The sequence below is a fragment of the Ostrea edulis genome, chromosome 1 (genome assembly GCF_947568905.1).
Source record: "Ostrea edulis chromosome 1, xbOstEdul1.1, whole genome shotgun sequence".
Classification (NCBI taxonomy): Eukaryota; Metazoa; Mollusca; class Bivalvia; order Ostreida; family Ostreidae; genus Ostrea; species Ostrea edulis.
This window is the reverse complement of record NC_079164.1, coordinates 60,696,743-60,722,096: the sequence shown is the minus strand read 5'-3', so window position 1 is coordinate 60,722,096 and position 25,354 is coordinate 60,696,743. Positions and strand designations below refer to the sequence as shown.

Below are 25,354 nucleotides of genomic sequence, written 5' to 3'. Positions count from 1 at the left end.
GGCGCGCAAAACTGCCCAAAATTTACCAATTTTCAAAAATCTTCTTCTTATGAACCGCACATGTGTAAGAAAAACTAAATGCATGGTGATGGAGAGCAGGAAGGCCTCTACCAAAATTGTAAATTTCATGATCCCCGGGGTAGGGGTTCTGACCCCAGGGTGGGGCCAAACTTGTTATATAGTGTTTATGTGTAAAACACGTACTTAAATAACATCTTTAGGGCTGTTGATACTATATTGAAACTAAATAGATATTTAGAAAGAGTAGGTAGTCCTTTACCAAAATTGTAAATTTTATGATCCCAGGGGTAGGGGTTTTGGTATCGGTGGGGCCAAAATGGTCAGTTATTAAATGTGTGAACAATAGACATTTTTAACTTCTTCTTGATAACTATCATTCCAATTCTTTTCATATTTGGTATGGAGCATCTTTGGAACAAGGAGGACATAATTTGTAAATTTCAGGATTCCTGCACCCCTGGGGCCTTAGGGGCGGGGCAAAAGCTGTCCAAAATTGACCAATTTTCAAAAATCTTCTTCTTAAGAACTGCACCCATGTAAGAAAAACTAAATGCATGGTGATGGAGAGCAGGAATTAAGGCAGGTTATGAAAATTTTTACTAGGATAAAATCCGCGAAACAATGTGACGTCATAATTGAAATAAGTATAACACTAAGTATATATTAAATTCCAATTTTATTTTTTATTTAAGTTTAATTTATTTATGCATAAAATAAACCATACAGCTACTAAGATCCAACGAAATTCGAAATGCTATACTGCTGTTGTGTTATTTCTGTCTGATCGATATGAAAGTAAACTGATGACGTCATGACTAATACATCGAGTGACGTTGACACATGCAAGGAATCCGAATTTGTTTATGTGTGCCATGCAAATATCAACAAAATGTGGAGTATTTGAAATATATGACATGGGATATATGGAATATATATGTGAAACGCTGAGAATTTATTGATATTAAGAAGGTATGTTGATATATCATTCATTGACAATTTTGTTTTAACGGAAAAAACATTCCATTTAACATGTCGATTCGATTTTCCTCTGTCACACACTGAAATAAAACTGCAAAAGTAGCACATTAGGCCGCATACTTTTAGAGACTTTTTATACACAGTGTGAAAGGTCATAAACTAATGTACACGGCAATTACTGATAGAATCGTCTGTTAAGAAAACTTTTAAAGAAAACTGCATAGCATCAGTGCAAAATGTAAAACATGGGCTAGATAATTTCGTGTTTAAATGTTCAATAATTATTTCTTACTGAAAGAGGTTTCATTGAGAGCACTTCCAATTTGGGAAGCTGAGGAGACATTTGTTTTTCATAAAAACAATCTATAGTCTGAAATTTGAAACTATATATCAGGTTTTTTCCGCTTCATGTTTTTTCCGTGAATCAGAACCTAAAACATTATTAATATTAAATTTATGCGAATCAAATTTTCACTATTTCAAAGCCATAGTGAAAATATAATTCAAGATTATTTAAATTCATGAAGGAATTGGAATAAAAAAAAGCCAGTATTTGTACGTATAACTCTTTTTTAATGCAAAAATTCAGTCAATGAAACAATTGACACTATTTCTGAGTTACTGTCGCAATTAAATCAAATCCCAATATGTATGATATTCCTGCTTCTCTGACAATTTTGGGTTTTGTTCGCATGTGATCATAGAGATCTTTGTCAGCCATTTTGCTCCAAGTGAGAGATAAATCAACCTTCACAGACCTACTCCTCAACTGATTACACAGCAGCGCTGTTTACCATGTTTCAAAAACAATTTTACACTTTTGTTTACACTCAGGTAAATATACATAAATCACTGTTATCTTCACCTTTCATTAGCTGCAATAATGTAGGCCTATCTGATTTTTTAAAATTTTGATGTTTTCGGAACCTCTCCCAAAAAAAAAAAAAAAAAATCAGAGAGGGCTACAATTTTTGCAGCTACCTTTCATAGTGACGTAAATAAGTCAATTTGCAGAAAGTTTTGCAGTGAATTCCTCTGATATATCAGCTAGAATGAATGATCCACCTAAAGCTTGGAATGTACCTGTAATGTAAACTATTTATCAATAATTATTTTCTAAGTTTAAATCAATCAGAATCAGAAACCATGTACTGTTACATGTATGAATAGTGATAAAAGAACATGGCCCATTTAAGTAGCATGTCCTTTATTGAATAAACAAGAGGTACTGTGAGCAATGCTCACTAAGAATACCCCCCGCTTACCCCAATCTCCCAAAGGGTGTTGGTAATAGGTGTAAACTACCTCTTTTCTGAGTGTAAAAAACAAATGGCATGACAAACCGAACCATATTGCTACTTCAATGTCCAATGTGCTTGACCTTTGACCTTTTGACCCCAAAATCGATAGGGAACATCTTCATCCCATGGGTAGTCCATATATATGATATGGTGATGGTAGGTGGAAAGGATAATGCTTTAGAGCCCGGAAACCATATTGCTACTTCGATGTCCAGTGCACTTGACCTTTGACCTTTTGACCCCAAAATCGATAGGGAACATCTTCATCCCATGGGTAGTCCATATGTATGATATGGTGACTGTAGGTGGAAAGGATAACGCTTTAGAGCCCGAAAACATATTGCTACTTCGATGTCCAGTGCGCTTGACCTTTTGACCCCAAAATCGATAGGGAACATCTTCATCCCTTGGGTAGTCCATATATATGATATGGTGACGGTAGGTGGAAAGGATAATGCTTTAGAGCCCGGAAACCATTGCGTCTACGGACGGACAGACGGACAACCTGATTCCAGTATACACCCCCCCACCCCCACCCCCCCCCCCCCCTACAACTTGTTGCGGGGGGTATAACAATGAGACTTACATACCTGTTATCTGGCACTTGTCCAATGGGGGTGGGGGTATACTATTACATGAACCTGTATGCTATATAACTCTATTACAAAACAAAAATTTGTATCAAATTTACGCCAATTCATTATCTGGGATTCGGAAATCATTGCAAAGAAAGCGGAAATTGGATGCATGTGGAAAAAACCTGATGTACAGTGTATGGTTCTTGAAAGAGCAAATATGTGTAGTAAGATTCACTTCGTTACAATTGAATTATTGTAACACTTTGTCTCAATGTTGACTGAATTATTTTACTCTGTACATACATGTAGTTCTTTGTACTATTTTTTTTTTATTGTGCAAGATCCATATTATCCAAGACACACCAATTTGTAATCCACCTCTTCAGATTTGCCACATCTCAGGGCTTAATCTCCTTGTGGGTCCCATTTTCAATTAGCACATTCCCCTTCCTCTCATAGGAAAGGATGTGCTAATTAGTGCTTATTATGTTTTCTTTCCTAAGATAGGTAGACAAGGAGCTAATCATATTTAATTCCTAGGAGAGATGTGGGTTTGCCTAGGAGAGGTGTAGATGGAGCTAATTTGTGCTAATTGTATCTTATAAGAAAAGGATGAGTGGAAGTAATTGCTGCAAATTAAACTATCATTTCTTTCCAGATGATTCAAGCCCACTCTGGTCCAGTGATTGCAGTTTCTGTTTCATCAGATGGCAAGTTTTTGGTAACATACTCTCATGTGGACAGCAGATTAAAATTTTGGCAGGTACTGCATTTTTCACAATTTTGCAATTCATTTCAATTTAAGTTTCTTCACTCAGACCACATTTAGTGGTATACATAAGAGGTACAAAACATACATATATTTACAATAATCATTGTTTGATTACAACAGAGAGGATATATATATAAGACAGTGGACAACACAAAAAATTATAAGAAATGCATAACGTACAATGGACAAATTGTTAAAGAGAACAGACTTTGACATACATTTTAGTTTGCCAGAGCTAAATGATCACGTGAACTTTTTCTGATCACCTTTTGTCTGTCAGTTGAGCTGTCCTTCAACTCTTCTCCAGAACCACTAGACCAATGTCAATCAAACTTGGTACAAATTATCGTTGGGTAAAGGGGATTAATCAAGAAAAGGCAAACATAGAGTGGGGTCATTTAAAAATCTTGAGAACCATTGAACCAGAAAGGTTAAAATTTACATGGAAGCTTTATTGACAAAAAGTGTTTTTTCAAGTTTAAAAAAAAGCAACCCCAAAACCCCCTAAGTTTTAGTATCATTTTATGCCTTTTTAGCTCACCTGAGCTGAAAGCTCAAGTGAGCTTTTCTGATCACCCGTATTCCGGCGTCCGTCCGTCCGTCTGTAAACTTTTCACATTTTCAACTTCTTCTCAACAACCACTGGGCCAATTTCAACCAAAGTTGGCACAAAACATCCTTAGGTAAAGGGAATTCTAAATTGTTAAAATAAAGGGCCAGGCCACCTTCCAAGGGGAGATAATCAAGAAAAGGTAAAAATAGGGTAGGGTCATTAAAAAATCTTCTTCTCAAGAACCACTGGGCCAGAAAAGATGAAATTTATAGATAAGCTTTATTAGGTAGTGCAGATTCTAAATTGTTAAAATCATGGCCCCCGGGGGTCGGATGGGGCCACAATAGGGGATCAAAGTTTTACATACAAATATATAGGGAAAATCTTTAAAAATCTTCTTCTCAAGAACCACTGAGCCAGAAAAGCTGAGATTTATATGAAAGCTTCCTTATATAATGCAGATTCTAAATTGTTAAAATTATGGCCCCGGGGGTCGGATGGGGCCACAATAGGGGATCAAAGTTTTACATACAAATATATAGGGAAAATCTTTAAAAATCTTCTTCTCAAGAACCACTGAGCCAGAAAAGCTGAGATTTATATGAAAGCTTCCTTATATAATGCAGATTCTAAATTGTTCAAATCATGGCCCCCTGGGGTAGGATGGGGCCACAATAGGGGGTCAAAGTTTTTTTTGTTTTTTTGTTTTTTGGGTTTTTTTGTTTTTGTTTTTTTATATAGTGCAGATTCAAGTTTGTTGAAATCATGGACCCCGGGGATTGGATGGGGCCTCAAGGGGGGCATCAAAGTTTTACATACAAATTTATAGGAAAAATCTTTTAAAATCTTCTTCTCAAGAACCACTGAGCCAGAAAAGCTGAGGTTTATATGAAAGCTTCCTGATATAGTGCAGATTATAAATTGTTAAGATCATGGCCCCCGGGAGTCGGATGGGGCCACAATAGGGGGTCAAAGTTTTACATACAAATATATAGGGAAAATCTTTAAAAATCTTCTTCTCAAGAACCATTGGGCCAAAGAAGTTCACATTTACATGAAAGCTTTCTGACATAGTGTAGATTCAAGTTTGCAAAAACCATGGCCTCCAGGGGTAGGTTTGGGGCCATAATAGGGACTACAGTTTTACATGCAAATAGATATGGAAAATCTTCTGATATGGACCAAGGTGACTCAGGTGAGCGATGTGGCCCATGGGCCTCTTGTTCTATGTATTTATTGTTCTTTGATTTAGTTTATTTGTAAAACGCTTTAGGTTAATTGTCTTTCAAATTAGATAAAGCACTATGACATCATGGCCCCTTGGGATACGGTGAGGCCACAATATGGTATCAAAGGTTTACATGGGGAAAAATCTTTAAAAATCTTCTTCTCAAGAACAACTGGACCATGATAACTCATATTGATATGCAAGCATTCCCAGGTAGTGCAGATAAGTTTGTTCATTTCATGGCCCTTAGTAGGTAGAGTATGCCTACAACAGGGGATCAAAGTTTTACATGGGAATATAATGGAGACATCCTTAGAAATCTTCCTTTCAAGAACAGCAAGGCCATGATAAGGCATATCAATATGCAAGTATCTTCAGTTAGTGCAGATTCAAGTTTGAGCAACCCCTTTGCATGAGTTTGAGTGTTACCACTGGGGGTAGGGTAAGGCCACAATAGATAAAAGATTTATATAGGAATATACAGGATATCAATTGAAACAAAAAAATTTCAAGAGTAGCAGAGCCACACTAAATGTTTCTAAGTTGCATAGATTCAAGTTTTTATTTTTTGCATGCCTCTGCGAAACAAGTTTTTTGGGGGGTAGGGGGGTATTGTTTTTGTCCTGTTTGTCTGGAGCTTTGAACTTGCTTATAACTTTTTAATGGGGAATAATAGGGCTAACATATTCATCTGTGCATTCCTTGTGACACGACCTTTCTTTTGTTACCAAAGTTTTTGACCTTGTAACCTTGACCCTGGAGTTTGACCATTTCTGTGCACAAGACGAAATCATTGTATACAGCCAATAAATCAAGAAAATACGGAGAAATAGGCAGTATCTCCTGAACAATTTAAGTTAGGGCTTTTGTATATATCCTTACAGCAAGACCTTGCATTTCATACTATGATTTGTGATGTTGTGTTATGGTTCTGCCATGACTCTTTGGGGCTAGGTAGGGGTTGCAATATGGGGTCAAATTTTTCATGGGAGTAAAAATTGAATTTTTTAAAAAAAAAAAAATCAAAACAACAGAGGCAAGGTGACTTGAGTGAGAAACCTGACTTATGGCCTTTTGATTTTTATAAACATATTTCTTTTTAATATTTTGAAAGCAAAAAAAAAAAATAATAAAATTTAACATTGATGTTCACCTATTTGTACATTTTAATAGACTGCCTCCTCTTCGCTGTTTGGAATTGGGTCACAACAGACAAAATGTGTCAAACAGACTGCCACTCCTCCCATACCCATGACTAACACGACCAACTTACTGAAACTTGTCCGCCTGGTGTGGGTAGACAACCGCTGTATTGTCATGCTGACTGTGGATGGAAAGGAGCAGAAGTACAGTGTGTGACAGGGATGAGATCACTGTGTTCATTTAGAACAGTGTGACAGACAGAGACAAGATGAGATCACCAAGTGATGTGGTAACTTATTATAAAAAGTCATATTATTTGATGTGTTAATATGAAGAGCACGTATCCTGAGGATTAAGGGTAATGACAGTTGCTGGGAGGAAAATTAGCAAAGTACAAGTCTAGAGAGGATTTTTGAGATCAGAAAAGGGCACATCAATGAAAATTGGATCAATGTTGTAGGATTTTATATTTCATAAAACAACTTGCATGGTTGACATTAAGATAATTGAAGTGAAAGATGATAAAGAGCTGGGTACAATAAGTAGCACATTGGCCCTGTCCACACATAAAAAATAAAGTAATGTTATCATTATTTTATTAGTCCAAATAATTTGTTAAGACCTACTGTGTATGAAAAATGCATGTGCGTCTTATAAATCTTAACAGAGGTCAGAATAGTAGCAATATGCTCAGGTCTTAACTCTTTCTTTAAAATTAAAGTCAAAACTGAAGACCAACACCTTAAATGGGCATGGACATTTTCAAATTTTATTATTTCATTTTCCCATTTTTAATGTTAACAATGCTTAACTAAGGTATTTCTAATTGTCAGCAAAAATTTGAATGCCAGTTGTTGAGTTACAAGTGAGATACAGCACACCCAGTTCTTTATTATGTAAACAAGGCTCGTGCCATGTTTTTGTTTACATATAGATTGCTTAATGCAAAATTTCATGTTTAAAACAAAATGACATGACAAACATTAGAAACTGCTTAATTGTGTTCAAAATGAACTTGTAAATTTAAAAAAATTCTGCTTTAACTGAAACCTTGACTAGTATATCTAACCTATGTAAACAAAAACATGGCAAGATCCTTGTTTACATATCAAAGAATTGTGAGCTCTGTATCTCTCTTGTAACTTGACAACTGATAATTAAATTTTTGCTGACCATTAGAAATACCTTAGTTAAGCATTGTAAACATTCAAAATGAAAAAATAAAGTTTGGAAATTTTCAGCTTAAATTGTGTCCATGTTCCTTTAAGTTGCAGAACATTTTCACGAGTGGATACCACATGATATTCAGTAGGGTTTGAGTCCAAATTTCAAATTGAGCAAAATTGTAAAGTTCCTCAGTGTTATGCTTGCAAAATAAGATAATATTTGAATAAAAATAGTACTTAATATTCCAAATACATGTACAGTGTATTTATATTTGATAGTTAAACACACACCCAGTTGTATGAGTACAAGAAAAGATATATATTGTATAATACATGTATACAATTTGTCTCCATGAAATGTGGGCCCCATTAGAGACTGGAAAGGGTGAACAATTCTAAAGGGTCGGTGAATATGTAGAATGTATCTGTTCCTCGTGTCCTTGTGTGATGTACATGTATTGTGTAAGTGAAATTGTAATAAGTTGGTGTTTGTATTAGTATTCCTGTAAGACATATTTTGTGTCATTTATGTGTATTTTTTAGAAACATGATTTTCCTTATAAGCTGTGATACATTATTGTTATGGAATAGTAGACTCAACATTATTTACATATACTGTTACATACACTATGTGTTTAACAGACTTCAGGTATGTAGAGAAATTCTCTTAACTACTTCAGATGCTTTTTTCTCCCCGACAGTGCGATGTGTTGACTTCTGTTAGTGGATTGAAATCTAGTCGGCTTACATCTTGTATAGTGTCAGTCAATCGAATTATAAATTTCTGGAAACAAAATGAAAGTGCAATAAAATATACCACAAAAACTTTGTTTTTACTTCTTCACCATTCTGATTTCAGCATTATATTGATTTTGGAGAAGGGAACAAAACATGGTTTCAAGAAACCAATTGGGAAAATATTGAGATAAAAAAATTGTACGAAATGTTACACTGTACATCTGTATTTAAATTTCACCTCGATATGTATCTGGTTGTAAACTTGGAACATGTGATCAACAATAGAGGCACATACAGGGTATATATTCTGTAGCAAATAATCATTTTCTATGCCCATCCTTCACCTGTAAGGACAAGTATTCTCTTAAACCTTAATTTTAACTTTACAGCATTTCATCATGATGTATGCTTTCAAGATCCATGAAGATTTATTAACTCAAAGCAAGTTGAACGAGTCTTGAGTGAGGATGAGTTTCTTAAGTATTGGTACCTCCAAGAACAATGCAAGTACATGTACAATCCTACAGGTTTAATGATAATATCTTTGTTTAATAGGAGCTTGTAAAGGTCCCAAAAGTCTATGTAATTTTTCCTTCAACCTTCAAAACTGAAACATGCATCTTGTGTTTAATGATGCCCTTTAACTCGGATTTTTATTTGTAAAAGATCATACTTGAGACACATTCATAAAAATCTGAAATTCATCAGTTATAGTACTTTTAAAAACATCAGCTTAGATCACATGTATTACACATGTACCTCAATATCTATACTTCATATATCAGATAGGTCTTCACAGTTACATGTAAGGGAGAGTAAAACTTCATATTTCCCTCAAACATTTTATTTCCTCATAATATTTCATCCCTTGGAAGCCTCATGTGTTTTCCATAAATTCTGCATCAAAGTAAAAGTGGTTTAACGTGACATTGCAATACGTCCAAGTCACTGTACACAACTGTGTACACATCATTTGCCAGAGAGAAATCTTAACTTTGAAATTGGAATTTTATCATAATATTCCTTGCATTTTTTCTCTTCATCTGCCTTACATTTGTCTGTAAAGAACATGACCTTTAAAATTTTAGCAAGTTTCTCTATTACTGGATTGCCGAACTTCTCCTTCTCATCAAACTGTTTAGAGAATTTTTTCAATAGAAATGTTAATCGCAACTTCTGAAGCAGGACATTTTTGCGTAACTTTTCCAAATCAGCTCTCTCCATAGACGCATTCTATATATAAATATGCCCACATAATTGTTGCATGAAATCAGTCCAATTATTCAGTGATCTTTCCCATGACCTTTAAACCCAGTCTTTCTCTTCTATCTCTGTTGCCAAATCGGAATGGCGCTTTTCATAAGATTTTCACATTGCTGCATTCAATCACTGGTAATTGAATATCCAACCTTTTGATTTGGAAATCAATAGAGATTTTCTTCATCCCACCTGTGTCGCATGAACAGGACCATTATTTGAAATAAATTTAGTACCCTATATGGCATCTTCAACATTTCTCTGGATATATACATTCCAAAAGACAAGTTATTTATCCCAAGCAAATTTTTGTGACAGCATAAATCAAAAACAAAACTTGTATCTCACATTACATAGCTTTTTAATGTAATTTGCATTTAGATGTTTGGAATTTGACATACAACATGGAGGACATATATATATATATATATATATAACTAATACTTACCAGACAAAACTAAATACACGTGTATAATGGACACAGATTAACAAGAAATTCAGGTCCATACAATAGTTCAATTTGCGTCATCAAAATATCAGAGAACTGTTTCAGTTACCTCTCTAATCTAGTTTAGCATTATGACAATATATATTTTAAAAAAAAAGAATATGACATTTCCTGATATTTAAACTGATTATCAATTGATGCCAAAGCAGTGAAGTTCGTGTTTGCATGGTATTTAGTGTTGTCTGGTTAGTGTAGTATCTACTAGAAAGCTAACGGCAGTAATGTGATCAATTACACGGAATGATAGCATGATTGAAATTTTTCTTTGTCCAATGTTTTGCAAAATTTGAATTATAGTCTTCCATTTTCCAGGAAAACATTTGTTGGAACATGAGATGTAAAGAGAAGACATATACACAAATATAAATGACTATGAAATAAAATACTATGTAAAACATACATAAACCACATACATGTATTACAACCATAAATAAAAAATAACACACATCCATTCAACACACTCTATTTTATCAACTTGTATCTAAAGAATGTCATTGCACATCATTCAATCACATCCAGAATTTTCCCCTCCTGTTTTCCTCATGAAGACATACTAAATCTGAATGGTGTATATAAATTTAGATATTTAATAGCTATGCTTATTTTTACATGTATGTTCAAGAAACTCTGCAAATTATTCATGTTTTGCAGAACATTTTTATCACTGAAATGAAATAAATTTCTGAATAAACTAGGAATAAAGTTAAGCATACATTGTACATGTACATTTGTATCAAAATAAATTTGGAAAAAAACCAACCAAGAAACAAAAAACAAAACAAAAAATCAACAAATATACAAAAAACAAAAAAAGAGAAAGAGTCTAATGTGATATAATTCAGATAATATACTATTGATTCTCCTTTTACAGCAGTTTTCAGTACATTGTGATTTAATTTTGTAATATAATATCAGGAACTTGGATTTCACAACAGCCATATCAATTAAAATCCATATTACAATGTTTTCAGAACTTTTCTAACAGCCTTTATTCCAAAATGAAAAATAGAGACCTATGCCAATTTGCAAGAGAACTTGACTTTTTCCTTGTGGTTGCCGCCCCTTTCTTTAGGACGAATTCCTTTACTTTAACAGCATCCACTTCCCTGCGATCCTCCACCTGATGAAGAGGGCAAGCTTGGGCTTGGGGAATGCTGCGGTCCAATCTTTATACCATTAGCCTGTAAAGAAAAGAATAAAAAACCCATGTAATTTGGTGATTAAATAATTATTTTCTTGCAAGACGATAATTCTTCCTCATATATTTCTTTAAGCTAAAAGCAGTAATATCTAACATAGTTTTATTAGGTTTGTCTTGTTTTTGTACAAAATAAATGTTTTTATTAGTCATTAATATACATTCCTATCCCATAGAGAAATTTTGAGAAAAAGAAAAGATTGCCATCACTTTCACAATTGATCCCCCTTTAATAGAACAGATATTTGGGATACTTTTTTAAGAAAAAGTCATTGAACAAAATATTGTCGAAAGACATGTACCAGTATTTAGCATGCAGTGCAAGTGTATTTATATAATACACATGGCCTTTCATACCTCATTATTAATATCGAACACTCCATCTTGAATCTTTTGATAAATTTCTTTGGCTGTGTTAATAAATGCCTGAAAAAGAGAAAGTAGCAATGAAAAACATGCTGTGTAAACAAGAGGTACTGTGAGCAATGCTCACTAAGAATACCCCCCGCTTACCCCAATCTCCCAAAGGGTGTTGGTAATAGGTAAAACTTCAGTATTATGATCCAAAAGGTATCTAGGAACATAGCATCTCCATGCGATGAAAAAAGCCATTAAAGAATGTAAATGGAAACCATATTGCTACTTCGATGTCCAGTGCGCCAGGGCTTGAAGCTAACTTTTTATGTCACCAGTCCAGCCGGACTGATGGTGTATAATTTCAACCAGTCCGCAAAAAAAATTACCAGTTCAACAGTTTTCCAGAAATAATCAAAGACACTTAAATGTGGGATTTATATTTATGAATCAGATTCGTCTGATATCTACAGATCGAAGCATGCCAAATGTGTGTATAAAATTTCATAAGTATATTTTCCAAAATGATGCTTTTAAAATTAACCAGTCCCATCAGACTGATAAAAAACAAATGTCAGTCAGTCCACCAGACTTTTAATCAATCACAGACTGACGGGCATATGTTAATTTCGAGTCCTGTGCGCATGACCTTTGACCTTTTGACCTCAAAATCGATAGGGAACATCGTCATCCCATGGGTAGTCCATATGTATGATATGGTGACTGTAGGTGGAAAGGATAACACTTTAGAGCCCAGAAACCATATTGCTACTTCAATGTCCAGTGTGCTTGACCTTTGACCTTTTGACCCAAAAATCAATAGGGAACATCTTCATCCCATGGGTAGTCCATATGTACGATATGGTGACTGTAGGTGGTAAGGATAACGCTTTAGAGCCCGGAAACCATATTGCTACTTCAATGTCCAGTGCGCTTGACCTTTGACCTTTTGACCCAAAATCGATAGGGAACATCTTCATCCCATGGGTAGTCCATATGTATGATATGGTGACTGTAGGTGGAAAGGATAACGCTTTAGAGCCCGGAAACCATATTGCTACTTCGATGTCCAGTGCACTTGACCTTTGACCTCAAAATCGATAGGGAACATCTTCATCCCATGGGTAGTCCATATATATGATATGGTGACGGTAGATGGAAAGGATAATGCTTTAGAGCCCGGAAACCATTGCATCTACAGACGGACGGACAGACAGACGGACAACCCGATTCCAGTATACCCTCCACACAACCTGTGGGGGGTATAATAATAAAGAATATGGGAGACAATAAACAGGATTATTGAGCATACCTCTTCTACATTAGCTGCTGTTTTAGCTGAAGTCTCCATAAATATAAGACCATGTTCCCGGGCAAATGCCTCACCCTCTTCTTTCTTCACGTCTCTTCTGGCCTCCAAGTCACTGATTTAAAATTCAAACATGTTATTTAAGTTGAGGCAAACTTACAAAAGTATATGTATTATCAATACCAAACAGACTTTTACAGTATTTAGACCGCTCCCTTTGTATGGCTCTGCTGTGTCAATTTTCTTCTTGTCATCATCCTCCGAATCAAAATATTCACAAATACATAATTCTGATTATTCTTAACTACACTACCTTTTGTTGCCAATTAACATAATGACCATGTTGGAGTTGGAATGTTGGCGTGCATCTTCTAGCCATGTAGTTAGGTGGTTGAATGTGTCCCGCCTATCAAAAAATGAAATATTCCTTCAATATCTTTTATAGCATAGTCATTTTGATAATGCATTACACATATATTGCCCTGTCTCAACATCACAAAAACAATGTAAGGGTTCTGAACATCTCATCAAAAGACAACTCATCGACAGGAACTATTCATCAAATGTCAACTTATTGAAAGTAAAACTCACCGACAAGAGGAGTAAAAACAAACAACTTGTAGATACAACATATTACACATCAATAACAACTGTCTTGAAAAATTAAAAAAATCTTTGAACACTCTTCTGATGTATTGTTTTACTTTGTCATTTTCACACTAGACATAGCAGAGGGTGGGTCAGATTTTATATTTATATCCTCCAAAAGGAATACAGACAAACTAGCCTGCAATGGATACATTTTTCTCTATAATAGAAAAAAAAAAGATGCCAAATCTTCCTAGAAATGTAAACAGTGATTATATAGAGCGATGTATTCAAAAAAATAAAAATAAACATTTAATATAAGAAATTAAAGAACACAATCATGCTTCACACTGTTATCATATAGGTGATTTAAAACAACATTATTCATTGATCTATAATTTTAAAACTTTAAATGTTTTCATTATGAATTAATCATGAATACTAGAGTGTTGTTTTTTTAAAAATATAACTTAGTTGCAGCTAGCGACTATGGAAAGCCAGCAAGTTTCAAATTATATCCCTGTAACTGCATGTATCTGTAACTATATGTAATGCACTGCACACCCCCTGTTGTCACAATGACGCACTACAGCTTACAAATGAACGACTGATGAATTGACATGTTATATGTGGCACTTTTTGAGTTGTGTAACTTTTTGAGTTGTGTAAACGTTGATTACAAACCAGACAATGGTTAATGGAACAAATGATGGGTTTACCTATACCTCAAAACAAGTTTTGCTTTTATACTTATCAGAAAACAAATTACACACTGACAACTTAAAAGTCTCTGATACACATTTTATCTAAACGTTCAACAGATAATGCATTGTGTAGCTTTCTATACACTGGATTGACATTGTATTTGTTCTAAGTTCTGCAATTGTCAAGTTACGTTTAACACTTCTACATTTACGTTTAAAATTTCTACATTTATGTTTAACATGTCTACATTTACGTTTAACACTTCTACATTTACGTTTAACATGTCTACATTTACGTTTAACACTTCTACATTTACGTTTAACACTTCTACATTTACGTTTAACATTTCTACATTTACGTTCAACATGTCTACATTTACGTTTAACACGTCTACATTTACGTTCAACATGTCTACATTTACGTTGAACACTTCTACATTTACGTTGAACATTTCTACATTTACGTTTAACATTTCTACATTTATGTTGAACATTTCTACATTTACGTATAACATTTCTACATTTACGTATAACATTTCTACATTTACGTTTAATTTATGTTTAACATTTCTACATTTACGTTTAACATTTCTACATGAACTTGCTGCCTGTTATGCCTTTGGCGTGTTAGAAAGCATTTATATGAACAAATGGTGGATTGCGTAGTTACAAATACACAGTTACAGGGATAGAATCTTGACACTGTTGGCTTTTTATAAGCAACTAGCGATCTTGAAGTCTGTGAGCAGAGGGCACCCAAAGACCATTGCTATTATCTATGAAGAGATTTCGTCCAAATTGCTTGCTGCAGCACAGAGAGGCCTTGTGAAAGAATCTTCATTATGACAACAAGTACAATGTGAAAGACAACGTTTGCCAGGGATCCCTAAATCATCTAGCAAAATTAACTGGGGAGAAAATCACCAAGGAGAATGATGGATAATTTGTGATCTTTGTGAAGATGATCAAAGATTTATTTTGTTCATAGCACAAAAGTGGTTAGAATTGTTGCAATCTGACTGCTGGTATGGTGACAAATCACTTTCGGTGGAGTACCTCCATTGTTCTATCATTTGTATACAATACACGCACTTATGTGGGGAAAATTATGCCTGTAGCAGACCTGTTTACCCCGTCCAACTGATGTCAGTATTCTAGAACCAAGTTGTCAGTATTTTGAGCACTTTGTCAGTATAATAGTTGAATATAGCAAAAAATGCTATGCTATGAACTCCTTGTTGTCATATGAATAGAATGTTGCTATTTACTGTTGCTTTTGTATTTTGCAATGTGTAATTATCATGGCTTTCCATCATTCTTTAAATCTGTCATATTTTATAAAATACCACAGCATTTTGACAAAATAATTTTTTATAGAGTCCACGAGGTTATCTCCTTGTAGAAGGTTGCCGGTTGTAATAATTTTGACCTTGCCCTTTGTTCAATAAATTTCGTTTAAATTATATTCCCTACATCCATACCATTTATCTCTTAATTTCAAAACAATTTGAACTTTATAAAATATGGAACGAAAATAAATACTCCATATTGAATTAATGTTAGAAATATCCATGAATCTTGTCATTGACTTTTTAGACACTTTCAGCTTCGATAGGTCTTTAAGTTGTTTACTCTGACACTGTAGCAGTCATTTATGCTTCCGTGACCACAGCTGAAGTCCATGTTGCACACACTACAAAACACCATGTGATCTTTCTTCGATTGTTGGAGGCATGGCCAAAGCACTCTGTATGAGTCCTTAAAATTAGGGCATATTCTTTTTTCTTGTTTGGAACCTCTGAATGGGTTTGGATGTTTCGTTTGCATTCTCGTCAATCTGACATTCGCCATCCATGCTTTTTTCAAAGTTTGACATAAATCAGTATCAATGGTGCGCTTTAAACAATGGCAACTTTAATTGACTAAACTGGTTCCCTATTGACCTCGCTTCTCCCCAATCGGAACACGCTCGGCCTTTTAGAAAAAAACCCATGTTATTTGTGAGTTACGGAAATGACTGAGTTGTTACGATTGTGCTTCTCTCCTCGGACCAATCGGAACTCCTCGAATGTCTCGCGCACTCGACATAGATCTCGGATGTAATACGGTGGCACCCATGATTGAATTTGATACATTGCTACCGTATTACATCCGAGATCTATGTCGAGTGCGCGAGACATTTGAGGAGTTCGGATTGCTCCTCGGACTAATCAGCGAGGAACCAGTTTAATTCAATTGACAAGTTTTTTTTTTATCATACCGATCGGAAACTGATTTTTTTCCAGATTCATGGAAAATCGTAGATTCTTAACGTGAATCCGTAGAGCGTATTTTGACTTTAAAATCCGTGGAAAATACGGACAATCCGTACAAGTAAACAGCTCTGCTGTAGTGTGTTGTTTGCTCTTAGATAAATACAAAGTGACCTCTGTCAGTCTTTCATGGATTAATAGAGAAAATAAATGAATTTAACTTTACCCTAAAAATTCCTGCATACTGAGTTGATTTTGAGAAAGTGAACAAAATTCTGGTTTTCCTATTTTAAAGTGTTTCAACTGAATGTATCTACTTCTATTTAAGTCAAGCCAAAAGGAAAAAAACTGTTGATCTCGGTTTGCACAATAAATACCTTAACGATATTAAGTTTGGAATGAATGTTCACACATTTACATACAAAAATGTAACTTGCATTTTTGCCTACAGACAGCATTTAATCTGATGCATTTTTACAACTCCTAAGCATTCTTTTATGTGGTGATGAGGATTTTCAAACTATTTAGAATACTTTGAGAGAAATTCCAAAGTACATCAACATGTGTTGCTTGAATTTTTTTTTATCTTAAAATGGAAAGAGCTACACTATTCTATTGGGTGTTGGTCTTTGTATGAAGGTGTCCTAGCAAATGACCCAGGAACAACAAATCTTTTGGAGGGCTGGCATTGGTGATTCTCCAGCATTGTTGGAGTCTTTCGCACTGATATAGATCTACAAGTCATTTCATCCCTCAATAACAAACAAGCTAGGATGGAAATGGTTAATTTTCCCATTCAGGGTGAGAAATTAACCTCCCCAGCAAAATGCATATATTGCAGAACAAAACGTCTATCCCATTCTCTCCTCATTTACTTTACGAGTTGAGAAACAATAATTACTGTCTATTGAAATGTAATTATTATCTATTCTGTGTTATTAAAAGCATGAAAAATAGGATTATTTGTTTAATTTTTTTCCTGATCAGTTTCAATGAGTGTTAATAAATTGTCGTATCTATGAGTTGTCCATTCTATGGCTTGCCATAATGATGGGTTGTTGTATCCATAAATTTTCGTATATATATGAACTTTTTCGATGAGTTGTCTTTTAAAGAGTTGTTACAGACTCTCAATAAAATCCATCATTGGATACCCATGGCTGATCTCCTCTTCTACAGATGAGTAGAAGATGAGATTAGCTGTGGGTATCCTAGTACGATGAATAAAATCTTGTTTACCATCAAACTATTTTTGTAACATTCAGTATACATTTCCTTCAACAGTTCATTCAAATCCTCTTAATACCAATATGAAAACTTGTGTAGATGTTTTCAATATTATTAATTTCATTTTCAGGGGAACTTTACCTTGTGATGTCATAAACCAACAATGCTCCGGCTGCACCGCGATAATATGACCTTGTGATGGAGCGGAATGACTCCTGTCCTGCCTAAATAAATTAGTTTATATATAAAAGAAATTGTAAAACTTTGCTATTCATATTATATAGGTTACACATGCTCTCTCTCTCTCTCTCTCTATATATATATATATATAAAGTTTTGTGTGTAAGAATTAAACCCCTAAGGGTCTTAGAACTCATAAATTGTAATGTCAATAACTTAGTACCCAAAAAGAACTTGTCACAAGTAAAAAATGTGGGGAAAACATCTGTCAATGAAAATCAATGTTGGTCAAGCACAGCTTGTGGCTGCTACACTTTTGTCAATAATCAATAAAGCATAAATGACCACATCATAAAGTCCAACTCACAAAAAAACAAAACAAGACATAAGTCATCAAGTGCATTACAGGATATATACATGTGCTTTACTTTCCAGAATGTGTATGTATATATACTTACAGTATCCCAGATCTGTAGTTTAATTTGTTTGCCATCTATCGTTATCATGCGAGCTCCAAATTCAACACCTGTAACATATATATATAATACATTTATTCTGATCTATTTAAACATATTATTGTATTACAAATACAAGAGGACTTAATAGTTAATGTAGTGAATATACATCTATTTTCTGCCATCTGACTAGATCTTTGTGTTATATATGTACACAAGACTTTTGAAAAAGCATTTTCATGTAAATACATGTATTTACATTACCCCCCCCCCCCCCCCCCCCCCCCATTTAAATGGGGTTAAATAATCATCTGTTTATGTACTACATGCTTGAAACTTGCTAAAGAGAGTATGTAAACAAAAAAACCCAATAATTCCAGTGTCAAGTTCATGACTAGAAAACAAAAGCTTTATTCATTATTATTTTTACTTTTATTTGCTTTGTTTTATTGCGACAAATAAATGTTGTCCGATTCCTCTAATTAATGGGGTTCAAATCTTGTAATCATATATATGCATTCCATCATTCAGCACACTCCAGAGTTACAGGTACAATGTACAGTACCTGTTGGATATTAATTAAATATCTTACCTATTGTCAAATCATGTACAGGTTGAAACCTTTTGTCTGTGAACTGGAGCAGAAGACATGATTTTCCCACCCCTGAAATATATATAAAACACTAAAAACAAGAAATGTTTTAGATATATATATGCCACTGTGTAGTAATACTGAAAAGGATCTACTTCAAATTCAGAATGGCGATATTCTGTAATAATGGTGAATAATAAGTACTATCTACAAGTCAAGAGTAACTTCAATACTTAGTTTGATCTCTCAAGATAATGAACAGATATTTCCAAATAAACAATCATTTGAATCATGATATTTGATCATGTGATTTGAAAACCAATTAGTTAATGGGGGTCATCTACTCTTTGGGGGGACCAGGGTATCAAGTTATACAAGGATTCAGAAGACATTGAGTGGACATATTGTCTTTTATTATCTACCCATCACTATTTTGTTTTTTTGATATTTTTGATTTCAAAGAATATGATCCGATTTTCCAGATCACCTCACTGTGGTTTTCTGATTCTGTATCAGTATTCTCAGAAACTGATGACGTCACAATGCATCAACGCAACGTTTTTGTGGAAAATATCGACCGTGTCACAAACAACACTGCGTACACAAAATATAATTTCACTGTATGTCTTTTGATAATTTGGATTACATTTATTATCTTATAAATGTGGATTTAAAAATACATAAAAGGGTATAAAATAAATTTATCATTTCATAAACAGTAACTTCATCCAAAGAGTTGGATAACCTTTTGTTGACAGACGCGAATCATCAGATCAAACTCGACACTTCACATCTTGTTTGATTTGATGATCCGCACCTGTCAACTCGTAGTGACCTAACTCTTCAGATCAAGTTGCTGTAGTAATAATATATATGTCCTGAGTAGTTTGACCCTGAGCCTTTAACCTTGTGACCTCAAAATCAATAGGAGTCACAGACTCCTTAGGATGTACCAAGTTTGATGTTTGTCATGACTAAAGCAAATGGTTCCCAAGAAATTGAGTGGAAAATATCTTCCTAGTCCAGATTAGTTTGACACTTGACCTCAAAATTAATAGGGGCCAGTCATCTACCGGTACTTATTAGGTAGAGCCGCATACTAAGTTTGATGTCTGTCAAGCAAAGGCTTATCGTGATACTGACAACACATTATATAACTGTGGTCAGTTTAAACCTTCTTGACCTTTGATTTCATTGCCTGTAAATGTAAGGGGAAAATCTTGCATATTCATAAAGCTTTATGGTAGATGTGTACAAGTACTCTTTAAAAAATATGTATAATACAGACTATGTGAAATTCATCAGCCCATTGTACATTTCTGGTAAAATTTTGTATTATTATTCCAGACCATATGTTCAGTATTGTTGTTTGTTTTTTTAGTTTCTGGTATTATACTACAGTGTACTTCCATTTTTCAAAATAAATATGTTTATTGTTTATATTGAAATATATAGGCATAGATATATGAATATTTCAGTCGATAAAGATATTTATTTTGCACATTAGAAATTTTGGTCTGGTAAAATTACTTTTGGTCTGGTAAAGCTAGATTGTTTACCATATTGAATGTTCTGTTAAATTAAAAATCCTATGCGTATACACTGATAAAAAGGTTGCAAAATAAGGACAGGTTTGGGACTGAGGCCTAACAGATTTAGTGGCTCTGTGAATTGATTTGTTTCAGTCTAAATAAATATGTACGAAAATTTCTGAAGACAGACCCGAAAAATAAAGTTGTAAAAGGGTATCAGGAGAACTCGTACCCATCAATATCTGGGTACGAGTTCTCCTGGAGAAAAACAATGTCATTTTACCAAATAGAAATGTGGGTACGAGTTTTCCTAGAGAAAAACTTTGTCATTTCTGTCCTAAAAATCTGGGTACGAGTTCTCCTGGACAAAAAACTTTATTTCATCAAATAAATATCAAATGAAAAACTTTGTCATTTCTGTCATAAAAATCTGGGTAGGAGTTCTCTAGGGAAAAAAACCCTGTGTCATTTTAAAATATAGAAATCTTGGTACAAGTTCTCCTGGAAAAAAACTTTTCCATTATATAGTAGTAAAAATTTTGACACAAGTTTATCTCATTAATAAGAACTGTACAATTTTAGGTATTGAAATTTGGGTACGATTTCTCCTTGAGAAAAATTGAGGACTTCATTTATGTACATAATTTACTATGAACATGCCTTTCAATTGAATAAGAAAATATACAATGATCATACTTGTTTGTTTTATTTTTCTTTCTTTCAAATTGCTGTTTGGCATGAGACGATAAATAGTATAATTATTGCACATTAAACACTAATTTTAAACCTCTGACATAGTATATTCGTATAGCGTACCTGACGTATTTTTATAGCGTACCTTTTTTCCAGTACTTGTACGTTCGTACCCATATCTATATGATAAAATGAAAAGTTTTTCACCAGGAGAACTCGTAGCCAGATAAAATTTCCATTTGATAAACTGACGATTTTTCTCTCTCCAGACCTTGCACTCAGATTTTTATGACAGAAATGACAATTTTTTTTTCTCCAGGAGAACTCATACCCAGATTTTTATGACAGAAATGACAACGTTTTTTTCCAGGAGAACTCGTACCCAGATTTATCCAATAAAATGACAAAGTTTTTTCTCCTGGAGAACTTGTACCCAGATTTTTATAATTAAACTGACAATGTTTTCTTCTAGGAGAACTGGTACCCACATTTTTATTTGGTAAAATGACAAAGTTTTTCTCCAGGAGAACTCGTACCCAGATATTGATGGGTACGACCTATCTTGGAAAACTCATACCCAAATTTCTGGGTACGACTTCTCCTGGGTACGAGTTCTCTTGGGTATGAGTTCTCCAGAAGTCTGTCAAAGGTAAACAAACTAACGACACCAGCTGGTGTCGCTGACATTCCCATTTTCAATATGGAGTTCGCTCTGAATCTCCCCCACACATGTCACATTATATATAGTCAGAGAAATCAAAAATTAACATTTGAGCTGATGATGACCATGCGGTTTGTTATGTATTGTTTTTAGTCTCCACATCAGAAAGTGATTAGGCAAAATAAAAAAATGTGTGGTTCCGGTTACCCAACTGTCCCCAGTTTTTCCCCCCGACCCTAAACTTTTTGAGTATTTCCAAAATCAGTTCTCGTATTTTGCCGAATATACTACACTTTTTTCAAGATTTTCTTTTATGAGAAGGGGTGCATAATATATATATATATATAAGAATTGCCAAAACCAATTTTGATAGGTCTATATCACACCACATATAAATGGTACATGCAAAGAAGTGAAAGTAAAAGAAAATTGTATTTCCATCTAAAATCTATAATTAAAAAAATAAAACCCCTACTACCTACCTACCCTATTTTTCAATGGAGTGTAACTGGAACCACACATATTATTTTATATGGCCTTACAGTTCATAAAAACAGAAGCCGAAAACAACCAAAATTTAGAGTTGTTGAAAACTGTTGGTCCTGTTGGCAAGGCCGGTAAAAAATTCTCTGGACCGATAACTTGCTAGAAAATGTCGGTCCAAATGACCACTTGAAAATATCGGGTGTGATCCAATTATTTTAAAGTTCAGGTTCGGGATGTACAAGTGAAGGTCACTCAAACAACATGGCCGCTTGGCAGATCAAATATGTGAAAGGTTCTCTACCAAGGAAGAAAAGACTGGTCGTGGTAGCTCAGTACTGGAAGATTATGAGTTCGAGTTCTGCTTGTGCCATGGCAATGTCAACCCTATGGTGTAAATACATCCTCACCAAACGCTCAGTATTTAGCAGCCAGTCACAGGTCTTTCGAATATGACCTCCAATGACGCGGCAGGGTTTAACACGTTAAAGAACTTTTACTACTAAGTCCTTGAGTCAGAGTACAAAGCATACGTCTAAATTTGTGATATTACACCTACAGCTGGTATTCCTGCCGGGACGTAAAACAAACAACTTGGTAAGAAAAGAAAAAAATTCTGAACCTGGACCACTTAGAAAATTATGAAGGCTTCCATGGTGTTCATAAGTTTCAAGATGGTTGGAAAACTGACCGTATTTGGGTGGATATGAGTGGGAGCAGTGATTGGGAAGGTCATGCGCACTGTGCCATTAGGCCAAGTAAAATTAATTAGTAGATTATCATTCAAACTTCACAAAAAAATGGGGCGGGTGGGAGGATTTTATTTTTTATTTTTCGCCATGGTATTCTTGACCTCGAAAATGCCTTCTCTCATTGAGAAAAGGCTTTATAAATCATAATTACATGTGTATTTGGGTTTCTAAAAGGCAAAGTGAAACAAAGTATGTTTACGATACCGGACCGGACATAAAAATATCCGGAAATCGTAATTTTGAAAAATAAAAAAAATCCGGGCGGGGCGATTTTCGAGGGGTGGGCGGGAATGATAATCTACTAATTAATTTTACTTGGCCTTAGTCCTATTCAGGTGAAAATTGGCACATTAAATTATCTAATCCATGCCCCAAAGTGCACATTCGTTATCGATTGTAACTTATATTTTTTCCTCTAGAAGTGAATTGGGTACAACTTATTATTTTTGTAATTTAATTTTTAATTCCTATGTATTCTGATACACCGAATCTCATTGGTTGAAGCAATACAAATCAAAATAGATAACCAATAAACTGTTTCCTCTTACACCACGCTCGTCTTCTCATGCTTACTTTAGTGTTTAAGTTTCAGAAGTCCAAGGACAAATATATATAGAAATGACAGAAAGTGAAAAAAAAAGGATGGAAAAAAACCCAAAAAACAAGAGACCTTCGTCAAATACCAATGCCAATAAAAGCAATGGTACTGTTGAGAAGGGGAAATTAAAACAAAGAAGAAACATTTACAAGAGTGGTGGAAAACACATTGTGGTCATGGTTCAGAGTTTCATTTAAAATAATAATGTTCCACTGCACATTTGCTATTTATTGAAAATGGCCATTCAAAATATGTTGATGGCCCATCAAATCTGAAAATGGACCAATGAAAATTTGAACTGTGGGGTCATAGTCCCATAGGCCATTTTGGCATTCCCAATCACTGGTGGGAGATGCACTGTTGTTAAAATAATAAAAGGCATTTTGGTGCAGTTGTTTTTTCTTTCTTTCTATACAACACAAGGTACATGTATCTGGTCTGACAGAACTTTGCCCGGTCTGACAGAACCTTTAGCTCTGTCAGACCTAATGTCTGACAGTGATTTAACAATTTTGACCACTCTCAAAATTCTAGATTTTTCTCTCTCCATTGATCCTTTAAAAAAATTAGAGTTAGGGGCTAAAATAGGGTTGGTCTGGTTACCAGAAATATAGAATAATTCTTTAGGTTTAACTGAAATTGTTTAATTTCCTAGAAACTACCTAGAAAACTCAGTAGTTATATAATCTATTATTCATGGAAGAAATCAACAACAACAAAATTAGAATCCCATTAACAGACTTTCAAGTGACTTTATCATGCACCCTAATGGTCTGAATCTTTCTTCTTAATCATAAAGCCCACAACACTGCAACACCATACACAGACAAAAACAAATTATTTTGACAAACACTTTCTGAGAAATATCTCGTATCTAAAAAATACAATATGTTCTGCCTCAAAAGCTTCTGAATAAACTAATCTACATGATTTTAGTCACCTATACGTTATATACAGCTATACAGCCATTTTGAAGCCAAATCAATATATTCGTGCCATCGATGGCATCATAATGAAGAACAATACTATTTTTGTATTCTGCCATTACAAACGTCAATACCGCTACATTTAAATGAAGAAAAAATACCTGTATCTCCTATTATAATGTACTTAAACAAATATGCATATGACATCCTTGGTTTAAGTTTATAATCAGCGTAGATCCTTGATTTGTTGATGAAATTTTTTTGACGTCACGAGTGTACCGGAAGCTCGAACGTGGAGGAGAATCTAGTCGCCGGACAAAATCCAGAATAAATCCGGGTTTCTTTTATACTAACTAAAAATGTAAAAAAAAAAAAAAAAAAAACAAAAAAAAACAAAAAAAAAAAAACAACAACAACAAAAACAAAACCCAATGGGGGGGGGGGGGGGGGATAAGAAAAGAGAAGAAACCGGTTGATATTCCTAGAGAAAAACTGCACGACAATTATTAAAGATGAAGAAAAAAATTCTTGATTGTCCTCAGCAGCGCAGCTTGGGGAAGATAAATATGGAAGCAGAAAGGGCAGGGGTTAGGGGGCCGCCCTAAGG

At 34.4% G+C, this 25,354-nt stretch overlaps 2 protein-coding genes across 6 annotated transcripts in view; one reads left to right on the top strand and one right to left on the bottom strand.

Moving 5' to 3' along the window:
- The window catches only part of LOC125648897 (WD repeat-containing protein 7-like), a 70,371-nt gene extending 61,806 nt beyond the window's left edge, over window positions 1-8,565 (top strand). For 4 of the 5 annotated variants that reach the window (XM_048875945.2, XM_056155621.1, XM_048875939.2 and 1 more), the window contains 2 exons: window positions 3,537-3,641; window positions 6,605-8,565. In XM_048875945.2, coding sequence (XP_048731902.2) covers window positions 3,537-3,641; window positions 6,605-6,790 — 291 coding nt within the window. In that variant the 3' untranslated portion in view covers window positions 6,791-8,565. The remainder of the gene's footprint in view (window positions 1-3,536; window positions 3,642-6,604) is intronic. The other variant, XM_056155642.1, reaches the window with a different exon arrangement.
- Window positions 8,566-10,079: 1,514 nt separating this feature from the next.
- On the bottom strand, window positions 10,080-25,077 carry LOC125649065 (ras-related protein Rab-2). Its single transcript, XM_048876280.2, has 8 exons — window positions 24,909-25,077; window positions 19,103-19,174; window positions 18,514-18,581; window positions 18,017-18,099; window positions 13,418-13,510; window positions 13,108-13,219; window positions 11,799-11,867; window positions 10,080-11,424 (listed from the first exon to the last, which is right to left on the bottom strand). The coding sequence occupies exons 1-8, from the start codon at window positions 24,952-24,954 to the stop codon at window positions 11,332-11,334; spliced, it is 636 nt and encodes a 211-aa protein (XP_048732237.1). The 5' UTR covers window positions 24,955-25,077; the 3' UTR covers window positions 10,080-11,331.
- Window positions 25,078-25,354: the final 277 nt, after the last annotated feature.

Bases quoted from the DNA above. Each gene is read 5' to 3' on its own strand.
- LOC125649065 (XM_048876280.2), bottom strand. From the start codon at position 24,954: ATGTCATATGCATATTTGTTTAAGTACATTATAATAGGAGATACAG. The intron at 19,175-24,908 runs GTATTTTTTCTT...TATATATTTCAG, and splicing joins CATTATAATAGGAGATACAG to GGGTGGGAAAATCATGTCTT. The intron at 13,511-18,016 runs GTAAAGTTCCCC...ATTTTTTGATAG, and splicing joins TTGGTTTATGACATCACAAG to GCGGGACACATTCAACCACC.